The sequence below is a fragment of the Triticum aestivum genome, chromosome 4A, assembly GCF_018294505.1.
Source record: "Triticum aestivum cultivar Chinese Spring chromosome 4A, IWGSC CS RefSeq v2.1, whole genome shotgun sequence".
Taxonomy (NCBI): domain Eukaryota; kingdom Viridiplantae; phylum Streptophyta; class Magnoliopsida; order Poales; family Poaceae; genus Triticum; species Triticum aestivum.
This window is the reverse complement of record NC_057803.1, coordinates 348,968,622-348,980,989: the sequence shown is the minus strand read 5'-3', so window position 1 is coordinate 348,980,989 and position 12,368 is coordinate 348,968,622. Positions and strand designations below refer to the sequence as shown.

General features: G+C 45.6%; 1 protein-coding gene across 1 annotated transcript; it reads left to right on the top strand.

Moving 5' to 3' along the window:
- Positions 1 to 3,035: 3,035 nt before the first annotated feature.
- LOC123086084 (uncharacterized) lies at positions 3,036 to 5,780 on the top strand. The gene is made up of 2 exons (XM_044507791.1): positions 3,036 to 4,558; positions 5,311 to 5,780. Exons 1-2 carry the CDS (start codon positions 3,493 to 3,495, stop codon positions 5,391 to 5,393), a joined length of 1,149 nt encoding a protein of 382 aa, XP_044363726.1. The 5' UTR covers positions 3,036 to 3,492; the 3' UTR covers positions 5,394 to 5,780.
- Positions 5,781 to 12,368: the final 6,588 nt, after the last annotated feature.

Sequence of the window (12,368 nt, the reverse complement as noted above, 5' to 3'; positions counted from 1 at the left end):
CTGGTTGATTATAAGGATGCTCTACAGGTGTCTCCAAAGGTGTTTGTTGGGTTGGCATAGATCGAGATTAGGGTTTGTCACTCTGAGTATTGGAGAGGTATCTTTGGGCCCTCTCGGTAATGCACATCATGATAAGCCTTGCAAGCAATGTGACTAATGAGTTAGTTCCGGGATGATGCATTACGGAACGAGTAAAAGAGACTTGCCAATAACGAGATTGAACTAGGTATGAAGATACCAACGATCGAATCTCGGGCAAGTAACATACCGATGACAAAGGGAATGACGTATGTTGTCATTGCGGTTTGACCGATAAAGATCTTTGTAGAATATATAGGAACCAATATGAGCATCCAGGTTCCGCTGTTGGTTATTGATCGGAGATGTGTCTCGGTCATGTCTACATAGTTCTTGAACCCGTAGGGTCCGCACGCTTAACGTTCGATGATGATTTGTATTATGAGTTATGTGTTTTGGTGACCGAGATCGTTCGGTCCCGGATGAGATCACGGACATGACGAGGAGTCTCGAAATGGTCGAGAGGTAAATATTGATATATTGGACGATAGTATTCGGACACCGGAATGGTTCCGAAGTGTTTCAGGTTTTTATGAGAGTACCGGGGGGTTACCGGAACCCCCGGGGGAAAGATATGGGCCATAGAGGGGAGGGGAGGCAGCCCACAAGGGGTGGCACGCCCCCCCATGGGGAGTCCGAATTGGACAAGCGGAGGGGGTGCGGCCCACCTTTCCTTCTCCTCCTCCTACTCCTTCCCCCTTTCCTCTTCCGCTAAAAGGAAAGGGGGGCGAATTGGACTAGGGATCCAAGTGGGACTCCTCCCACTTGGCGCGCCCTAGGCCGTCCTCCTCCTCTCTCCCTCCTTTATATACGGGGGCGGGGGGCACCTCTAGACACATCAATTGTTTTCTTAGCCATGTGCGGTGCCCCCCTCCACCGTTTACTCCTCCGGTCATATTGTCGTAGTGCCCTGCGCGGATCACATCACCATCACCGTCACCACGCCGTCGTGCTGACAAAACTCTCCCTCGACACTTTGCTGGATCAAGAGTTCTAGGGACGTCATCGAGCTGAACGTGTGCAGAACTCGGAGGTGTCGTATGTTCGGTGCTTGATCGGTTGAATCGAGAAGACGTTCAACTACATCAACTGCGTTAAGCTAACGCTTCCGCTTCTGGTCTACGAGGATACGTGGACACACTCTTCCCCTCCCGTTGCTATGCATCTCCTAGATAGATCTTGCGTGATCGTAGGAATTTTTTTGAAATTGCATGCTACGTTCCCCAACACTACACTCATTGACCCTACACACCTTGCTTCTACTCATGGCTCCATATACATATTCTTAAGCGCGTCTTTGATCATCCGTTGATTCTTTCTACAATTGCAGATAAAAAGTGAGCCCACGTGTTGGACCAAGTGGGACAAAGAGGAAAAAAGGAGAAACATTGGTGAGAAATTGAAAAAAATGTGTTATGTAGTCATTTTAACATGACATGTATTAGAAACAGTTGATAACAACCCAAAATATCAAGGCAATTGTAGATTCGTCAACAAACTTGCTTATAAGGTGTAACACATATATTGAATTCTCTGCAGTTTTCCACACATGTATTTCAATGATATATAAACAATTATGATGGTGGCGGCAGGATGACGGCCTTTGACGCTCTCCGGCGATGGCTACCATGGCGAGTTCGGCACGGATGCGACCATGGCATGACCTCGTTGGAGGCGGAAGTACTGGGCCATAGGCTCAGGCATGGAGAGGTTGGCGATGGCAATGGTTGCATTCTAATTTTAAGTCAGATTTTCGCTTTTACAGAAAATCCAACCGCCTCCAATCGCGAGTGACTCAGTGTTTATGGTAATCAACCCGCATTCCCGTTGTAAGTTAGATTTTTGCTTATCCCCTTATGTTTCTGATAATCAACCTACATGCAAGTTTTAAGTCAAAATTTTCTTTTGCAAAAAACACCCTGATAATTGGGTTAATCAACCTATAGTACATATCAAATGCTTTAAAAAATATTCATATATTCCAACCCTAACTTCAAATTTAACAAATTATATATGGAATTTGATTAGAAAAATGTTTATAATTCGAATATGATGTTGTTTTACCTGTTAACCATTTTAGAAAGATATTTAGGATGCAACCTTAATCAATAGCACATGATCCATCTTTTTTCCATACCGGTGCCGAGCTGGATTGAAAATGAACAACTCAACAAAATCAGGATTGGAGACGAAAGAAACCATCTATAACCACGCATGCACTTCTCGCCAAACCGTCACATGAAAAACCAGATTTCCCATCTTATGCCGAGAGAGACGCCTTATGGTTGTCAACATTCAAACGCATTGTGATTGTGTGAGCACTGAAGCCATCGCCAGCAAAGGTTGCAAGGAGGATAAGAACGACAGAGATGGGATGCCATGTGTTGAAAGAAATTCGGTAGATCTATTGAGATCTTGATTCATGCTTATTGAGTTAGAAGGGTGTGATTTAAAAAAAATCTTATAGTACTAGAACTTATGGAAGTTGGGATGATTCTATGAGAGAGGCGTTGTAGCACCCGAGCTCCAGTGCTCTCTATATTTGAACAATTTGAAATTCATGTTTTGGAAGTTTCAAAAAATGTGAATTTTTTTGAGGATACATATATACATTTTGAATACCCGTGGAAAGTTCTGGTACAAATCTCGTTTTGTTTTGCCCTATAGAAAGAAACAAATTTCTGACAGTATATAGGAGGAAAAGGGTGTTATTTCTGTCAATTTTTTTGTATTTCCTAAAATACAATGTATTTCTTTCCAGATTTTTACCAGGCCTTAGGAACATGTGTACATATTCACGTATTTGTTTTAAGACTTTTTAAGCATCCGAAGTGTGTTTTTTAAAAAATTTCAAATACCAAGAGCACTGGAGCTCGGTAGCTGCAGGCATTTTTCGTGATTCTATGCCCGTCTTTATTTCCCAAGCACTTGTAAAACGATATGTTGATCATTTGAGGAATAGAAGTCTTGATAATGTAAAGAAAATGCCCTCGGCAGCAGCAGAGCCCGAGAGGCCGGAGCCAAGAAAGGAGCAGAGGAACAGAGCCCCGCGTGTGGGCGCGCCGGCTGACGGAGGGATGAGGCGGCGCGGGGCGCGACAGCGGACGGAGGGATGCAGCCGTCTTCCTCGCGCCGGGGGGAGCTGCGGTTCGGGGATCTCTGGGAAATCAGCGAGCGCGCCACCTGAAGATCTCCATGGCTAGCGCCGCGGAGCTCGGGTACACTGCCCCCTGTGAATTCGAGTTCGAGTTCATTTCCAGTTCAGCCGGCGACTGGCGACAGCTGGTAATCCGATTCCGGCAAGAACCAGGAGCTCTCCGATGAATAAAAGCGCTTGCGGTGGGGGCAGCGGCTCCAACTCGATTCGCTCGCCTCCCTCCCCGATCCCCAGATCCAATCCAGGACACGCCATCGATGGCGGCGAAGGTGCTCCAGCTCCGTAGCTCCGACGGCAAGGTGCTCGTCGCTCCGGCGTGGGACTATCGCCCGGCCGCCGCCCAAGCCCTCCCGCTAGAGACGCGGGTGTCCTCGCGCGCCCTCGAGAGGGTGCTCCAGTACTGGACCAAGCACAGCCTTGCCAAGGCCACCGGTGAGTCCCGGGAGTCCCTGGCCCGCTGGGACGCCGACTTCCAGCGCCGCCTCGAGGAAGACGGCCTCGCCAAGGAGGCCGCCGCAGCCGCCCAAGAACTCCGCCGCTACGGCGTCGACCATGGAGGGCGTCCCCATCACCACGCCGCCACGGCCGCATCTGATGTCGCTGCTCCTGCCAAGGCGGCCCGTGTTGATCCCGTCCGTGTCTGGTGTGTCAACCACGGAGAACGCAGCCATGCGCCGGCGATGCCCGGCTCCTTCGATGCCTCTGATACTGCCACCACCTTGCCGGCCGCTGCTGGTGCTGACCCCGGGGACGTCCGGTGCGCGATCCGTGCCCGTGGGCGCCAGATGGCTGAAGACGAGGAGTCCGCTTGCCACCACCGCAAGGGCCCGGCTTCCAAGGCTCCACTCTGCCTGCCTGCCACTGCTGCTGCGCCTGTGAAGAAGGTCTCTCGTCAGGTCGCTTCCAAGGCTTGCTCTATCGTCGGCTCTACACCACTGCCTGCCACTGCTGCTGCGCCCAGTGTGCAACCGAAGCCGCAGATCAGCATGCGCGAACTGATCGTGAACGCTCGCCTCACCATGGCTCGCCTCGACAAGGCTCGCTCTGCCTCCGAAGAAGAGGCCAGCCGTCGGCGCGACATCGAGCGCAGCCGAGCGGAGGCCCGGCGAAAGGTGGAGCAGATGGTGAACACCGTGCAGTTCAACGACCCGTGGATCCATTACTCCGACGTGACCAAGTCCCCTGAGGAGCTGCTCCAAGCACGACAGCAAGCATGGCGTTATCAAGCTCACCTCCTCGAGATGGCTCGTCGACGGGACTTTGCTGAAGCGATGCAAATCCACAGCACCAAGGAAGCAACCAATTCCTTGGCTTCGTCCAGTGGTATTACGCTTTCCCTGGTCTTTTAGTTGCTTCCTAAACCATGCACACATAAGTTTCATTTAATCTTTGCATCTCTAGGTTCTGCACTTGCTTACCAAGATTTCTAGTGTTCTTTGAATCCCGTTCAGTCATTAGTAATTTTACTAGAGTGTCAGCAGAGTCTCCATCTAGCTAGGCAGCAAAAATCTTGTTAAGATGTGTACGGCATAGTTACACTACATCCACACCTGGTCCTAAGTTAAGGGTTTAAGTAAATAAAGGGCATTTTCAATAAATCAAAGTAAAGCAGATGAGCCTAAAAAGGAAACTCATGTACTGCAATTCCGGCACGAGACAGAGCGTAAGACGCACTCGCCGCAAAATCCAAAACGCCCGTTTGCTACCCGGCTTGTAGCAGGAAAAAGGAGTAGAATTGAACTTGTCGATACACACATAATCATGTGAGCTGCCTAGCGTTTGGAGACTATGCTGACTCTCCTGTAAAATTAATCTTGGCTGAATTGGATTCTTAGGCATTGGCATCTTAGTGAGTTAAAGTAGCAGTTTCCGAAGAGTAACATTGGTTAGTGAACTCTTGTGTGTCTGTGTGGGTGAAGCTTCGAGCTAAGCAAGTCCTTGATGTACCGACTATCAAGTCATACTGTAATCAATTTTGGTTATGAATGAGAAAATTGTTGGCCTGAATTTTGCAGAGCATTTGAGTAATCTTTTCGTATCTATTTATTCTTGTATGCTTTTGTGGCTTCTTACAGCATTCTGCTGCTCACTGAGGCACAGATCCAATGGGTTCATCTCTGATTTCACAATACTTCGTTTGAGTGGTGATGCAACATAACCATGTTTGGGACAGTTACTGGTTAGAAGATTTTTTTGGTTTGAGATACAGCACTCTAATAGTCAAGAATGTGAAAAAGGTGGCATCATATTGCGGCCATCTGTCAAACTCACCACTGCCTGTCTCTGCTGCTTCACCTAGCGTGAAGGTGACTCCAGTTTCAACTCTGCGTGCTCAAAGGGGAATGCGGGATCTCAGCTGCAAAATCCCGAAGCAAAACCGTATTGTTGTTGCTTCACCAAACAAGCAACCTTTCTTGAGTCCGTGTCGGTGAACCTTCGAGTTAAGCAAGTCCTCAATGTACCGAGTAACGAGTCATGTTGTAATAAAAATTTCAGATATGAATGAAAAATTGTTGGCCTGAATTTGGGCACAGCATTTGAGTTATCTGAATTTGCGCACATTATGTTGCTTCTATGGCTTCTTAAAACACTCCGTTGCTCTGTTCAGAAAAGTGTGCGCTGAATGGTGATGCACATAACCATGTTTGGACTGTTATTATTAGTTAGAAGATTTTTTGGTTTAAGAAACTGCAGTCTAATTGTTTGAATGTGAAAAAGGTTGCATCTATGCTTCTCAGATCATATTAGCTTTTCATTTGAATTATGTGCAACCGTAGTCTTACATTCTCAGGCTCCTTGATTTTTTTTCCTGTTCACTGTCATTTTAAGGTTGCTCAAAAATTCTCTTGGCACTTGTGAAAATATGTTTTCACATGTCGAATCAGCAAGTGATGGATGTCTTCCACCTCTTGCAGTAACCATGCACAATTCAGAGAAAATAAACCAATATCAACGGAAAAAGACGAATAGAAATTCAGGTCATGCCCCAAACATATCTATCAGCAGCAGGATCCTATGTTAAATCCAGTAGTCCACTGTTTATCTACATTTCAGAGAACAAGGTGGTTAATTACGTTGCTTCTCCCATAGCTAGCTCTGCTGTGAAGCAGCCGCGGCTTGTTCCATGAACAGGTGCGTGCTCAGAACTGAAACCTCAACTGCTGCTGGTACTATATCATGGTTGTTTGTTAGACTTGAATCATCGGAATCTAGTGGAGTGCTTCTGCCAATGCCACAAATTTATCAACTGAACTGCAAGGAAATGTAAACAAAGCAAGAAATTAGAAAAGAAGGATAGCTTAAATAGAGGTTCAGATTTTGCATAGGATAGCTTCAGTAGAATGGCTAATGCATACTAAGAGTCCAACATACGAATTACTTGGATTTTGACAGATAATAATAGAAGCTCAAATTTGGCCAGGTACTTCTGAGTGTGTCTTGGATCCTTGATTGTCTGCAACTGACCCATCTTCAGTTCTGCACAGTTGCTCTTCCTCAACCAGCCCCCAATGGTGATTTTTGTTACCATGAGCAACAGAGTCTATTTATACAGTCTAGCAGAACAATTGATTTGAAGCCACTACACACTGCTTGGGGATTTGAACAAGTTTTTTTTTCTCAATCTCGGTTTTCTTCGGGAGGGACCGAAAAACCCATTTTCCGGAAAAACTTGAAGTTTTCGGCATTTTTTCTTTCAAAAATTTCAAACAAATTCCGAATTCAAAAACTGAACAAATATGTTAATGCAAACCCCCATTCCTCTTTTGAATTCAAAAACCCAAAAACATTGTTGATGCAAACCGGAAGAATACGTTGATGCTCCATCGTACATAAACTTATAAGAACTGAATTCAAAATCTGTTTAAATTTTTTGAACAAAATACCAAAAATTGCAAGATTTCTAAAAACTGGTTTTTTTGGTCCTTCCCGCAAAAAACCAAAATCGAGAGAAAAAAACATTTTCAAATTCACGTGTGTGTAGTATCTTCGAATCAAATTTTTTTTCTCGTATAGTGCTTCATGCGTATGGTGTGACGTCGGGAGTTCGAATCCTGTTGGGCGTGTTTATTTTTATTATCTAGTATTTCCTTCTTTGCTACTGATAGGTAGGACCCATATGCAGGTATTTTGCATGGGCCAGCTGGGGTGTAGCGTTTAACGAAGAGTTAACGGCAATGAGGGAAATGTACTCAAACATACCCGAAACACAAGTTGTAGGGCCGATTTGTTTCCTTTCAAGTTTATGCATGAATATGTTCGTGGAGTGTAAGTTTATGTATCAAAAGTGTATTTAACTATATTACTAACTTCATCTAACTATCTAAGTTGTTTAATAATTAATTAACAAATAAACCAACTATTCTTGAGTTGCAATAACCATGTCCGCTAAATGAACAAAATAACTTTCATCTCGGAGAAATGGATAAGTGGCATGGAGCTGAATGACTATGATGTTATTTAATTCATTTTTATGGTTGCATGCGTCAATGAATTAGACCTGGGCATTTCCGGGCCGGGACGGGTTTCAAAAAGCCCGACCCCAAGATCCCAATCCCAGGAAATGACTACTTTTCGTATTTAAAATAATAAAATAACTATTTTCAGGGATTAATACTCTAATACTATGCACATATTTATATAAAAAAAACCTGAAAATCATGTTTTGCCGGGCTTTTCTGGCCTTCGGGTCAGGCTATGGGCTGGAAAGTGAGGCCCGGGCCTGGCCCGTAGCCCAGGAAATGACTACTTTTTTGTATTTTTAATAATAAAATAACTATTTTCGGGGATTAATACTCTAATACTATGCCTATATATTTATATAAAAATTTGGAAATCATGTTTTGACAGGCATTTTTTGGGCTTCAGGCCGGGCTGTGGGATGGAAAGTGAGGCTCGAGCCCAACCCAGACGTCGGGCTTCAGGTCGGGCCTGTCGGGCTGGGCCACCCATGCCTTGGTTTACTATGAATGCAGAGCCCGGGGTGGTATCCCTCTTTTTTCGAAAAAAAGTTAATTTCATTTTGCTGCTATCACCTTTTTAATGTATTGCGAGCACTCTTCAACTGCTTTAACATCAGTGATGACTTCCCTGGAGAACTTGCCTTGCTGCACGCGATGGTGGCGCCCTAACGGCCTCGACCCGGCGCCCTTCAGCCAACGCCTATGGCTAGTTATTGGGCTGCTGCGGATGGCAGATCTGGCGCTCCCTAGTGAGACGGAGCAAGGTGGTGGCCCCTCCTCCCTGCACGAGCTAGATCTTATCAATGACGCGTTTGGGGCCCCAGTGTGCGGCGCTGAGGTGGCTAGGCGCTGGTTCAGGCTGGTGTTGGCCGGATATGGCTCGCTGGCCTGCCGGCGGCGAGGTGGAAGGCCCCGACGTGGTGGTGGCGCCACCACAGCGCCGGGGTGTACGGGCCAGTGGGTGGCGGATCAGCTGTGTGGCTGGTCGCATGAGGATGTGGAGGCGGGTTGTTCCGGGCGATGGCCTACATGGCTCTGGCCAACGCCGACAACGCAGTGCTAGTGGGGGTCGTTCTTCCTTCCTGGAGGGTCGTCGTGGTACTCTCCGGCCTTGTCCATCCTCGGGGTTCATCTTCGGGTGAAAGCCTTTGGCACTGCAGCAGCAGGGCTAGGCGACGACGTCGTTCCACATCGCTTCCCCTTGGGGGCGTCGTCTTGAAGACTAGTTCCCCTCCGCGCTTTCCCTGGGCTGGATGTGCACGACATCAAGGTTGGCTGGTGCCCAACGGGTGATGCGAGTGGTTGATGTTGCGACTCGTGCGGCAACGACGATGGTGGTGTGCAGAACTGGGTCGCGGCTATTAAGGGGTTTCTCAAACAACACAAAAGTGACTCCTACGACGACTCCTCTGAATTGGACAGTTATTTGGAGTACTACCCGTGGGACATACATTACTTTACGACTGACAAGTGTTGGAGTTCCTTTGCCAATAAACTGAAGAGAAAAAGAAATGTGACGCGGAAGTTCATGTTGTATGTGCAATCTTCTGAGATAGAGCATTATGACATTCTGCTCAAAGCTGTAAATGATGATTATTATCAACTGGTGACGGTTGTGTTGCCTGGGACAAAAAGCCTGACAAGTGGCTTCCACTTTGGTGCCCTTGTGGAAGACTTGACAATGACAGCAAAGGAAATTGGAGATTATCTCACTGGTCAGTTTGGTAAGCAGATTAGTCCTGGTGAGGCGTGGAGAGCAAAACAGTTTGCTCTGGAGAGGAAATTTGGTACATTTTATGATTCACACAACTTTACCCCGAGGTTACTTAAGGATATAGCACGTAAAAATCCTGGTAGTTTTGTTGACATCAAGGATCCAGAGGTTGCGGGGTGTAAAGATTTCCGAGTCCTCCAGCGTATGTTTTGGGCATTTGGACAGTGCTTACAGGCCTTCCGTACTTGTCGACCTGTGCTATGCATCAAGGGCACACCACTATGCGGGAAATATCAAGGGATGCTGCTGACTGCTGTAGCATTAGATGCTAATGATTTCTCCTTTCCAGTAGCATGTGCTGTCGTTGCGGGCGAGACCAAGGAAAGCTGGTTGTGGTTTCTTAGGAATTTGGAGCGAGCAGTGGTGCATCAGTCTGCCGTGTGCATTATACACGACTACAAAAGGGATTTGATCAATGCTATGAAGGACCTCCTGAATTCCCGTGAACGACAATGGTGTAGAGCAGAAAGTCGGTGGTGCATGGAAGACCTTGCTGAAAACTTCTTTGCGTATTTTGGTGACAAGAAGCTTGCGATGATGTTCAAGAAACTTTGCCAGCAGAAGCGACGCTATAAATTTGGTAAAATCTGGAAGGAGCTAGACGAGTTAACGTCCACATATATGGCGGAGAAAGAACATGGTGCTAGTGAGGAAATGCAGCAGGAATCTGTCGACCATGATGTGGCAGAGCTTGTGGCGCAAAGCCCATGCAACCAGCATGATTCAGTGGGGAATATGAAGGAAGGAGATCACGCCGATGACAGCAACAGAAAGATAATAAAGTTCTCTGACTGGATCAATCAGAAACCAAAGAAGAAGTGGTCACTGGCATATGACAACGATGGAGCAAGGTATGGCATCATGGGCCGTGATATAGCTGATGTATATAAGAACGACCATGTATTGAAAGGGATAGCATGCCTTCCGCTCAGTGCGATAGTGGAGGTAACATTCCTGCGCTTGGTAAAGTACTTTGAAAACACAAGTGATGCAGCAAACAAAGCAATCGACAACCCATCAATTAACTTTCCGGAACCTGTCCAGGTTGACATGAATTCGAAAATGCAGAAATCCGAGATGCACAGACTTATGTACACGTACGCCAATGAAAAAAAATTATCTCGGTAAGGTTGTGGATCGAAAATTTATAGTTAAGGGAAGGAAGAGGGAGGTGACTGTTCACCTGAAGACGGACTATACCCTCAGGCCTCAGCATGAATAAGTCTAAGGGATCCACAATTCGAAAAACTGCCACCTGTTCATGCAGCAAGCCGCAGGTACTTCACAAGCCTTGCTCTCATGTCATTGTCGTCTGTTGTGAGATTGGGGTTAGCACTGCTATATACATGTCTCCATACTACAACCTGCCCTATCTAGTTCGCACCTCGAGGCAAAAATTCAATAAGTTCTCACATGACTACAGAGATAGGGTACCACGCTACTTCAGAGATACTGTACTATTTGGAGGCCAAGCACCAATTTGGATCCCAGACAAAAGACTGGAGTGTGGCCTTCTTGTTTGTCTACCGCCGGACTGCATGCAAACTGCCGTGATCGAGAAAGGGCAATAGTGCAGAACTGAAGATGGATCAGTTGTAGAAAATCAAGGATCTAAGACACGCTCAGAAGAACTTTGCCAGATTTGAGCTTCTATTATTGTCTGTCAAACTCCTAGTTGTTAATATTTTGGATGCTTAAATGCATTTAGCCGTGGTAGTTAAGCTATCCTATGCAAACTCTAAACCTCTATTATTATTTGCAGTTTTTCCTTGTTGTACTGGAAACCAAAGTTCTTATTTCTTTGCTAGTTGGTTGTAGTTTGATATCTGAATTTCTTGATTGGTTTGTGTTTTCCTAAAACTCTTGTCTGCTTAAATGCTAAATTGTTGCAAAAGACATCCCTTCTTGGTTGATGGTGTGACAGACATGCCAGCTCAGTTGACAAAATTGTAACGGGTGCTACATGTCCATCATGATCGTTCGCCAGTAATGGTTACAAGAGTGTCGCAATTTCCAACTAGGGAGCAAAAACCATATTAAGATGTGTACATCATAGTTCACTGCATCCTTATCTGGTCCTAAGTTAAGGGTTCATTTGAATATTACAAATTCCACTATGTTAATGTTACCTAGTAACCCATGGGACCTGGAGTGGAATTTTTGTGTGGATCTAAAATCTCAAGCGGACTACAACTTCTGTTTTCATCTATCAAACTCGAAATATGCAGTAGCTGCTATCAAGTTTGTCGTAAGTTCCCTAAAAAAAAGTTTGTCGTAAGTAAACTCTGAATCTCTAGTCTTATTTGGAGTGCTTATCTCATGAAAACACAGACATCAAGGTAATACAGTTACTACGCCCATGGCCATGGGAGACTGCAAAATAATTCGTCTCTTATTTCCTGGTTACACTGATAATTTTAACTCATGTATACTCAAATGTCAAATCCTTCCTGCAAACAAGGATGCATCCTGAAAAAATTCTCTGAATCCGCACATGCAATACGTTATTTTCCAAGTTTACATTTTTCACCTCATTTCCTTTGGTGATTGCGGTGTCTTCAGAAACTTCTAAGAAGGTCCAGTCTACAGAAACCTTGCCATTTAAGTGTTGACATGCTGCTTTCAGTTCTGCCCCGTTAGCACGTCTGCCTTGTGTCACGTTGATCTTAAAAAAAACAGAGTAATGTTATGAACACTGCCTATTCATTAGATTGAAAAGAAATGATATGCACAAATGTAATGTTAAATCGTTGGTCAATTCTTTGCTACTCTTATGTTCATCATGCCTGTGTGGGGAATGTATGCATTGAAGCTTCTCCTATCGCTAGCGCTGCTGCATTTTTTGTACGGAGTGTTTGATGGTGAAACGGTATACTATGAAGAATCACATCCTGAACTT

Excerpts from the sequence above, each read along its gene's own strand:
- LOC123086084 (XM_044507791.1), top strand. The coding sequence starts at position 3,493 with ATGGCGGCGAAGGTGCTCCAGCTCCGTAGCTCCGACGGCAAGGTGCTC. Across the intron at positions 4,559-5,310 it reads TTCCTTGGCTTCGTCCAGTG|CATTCTGCTGCTCACTGAGG; the intron begins GTATTACGCTTT and ends GGCTTCTTACAG.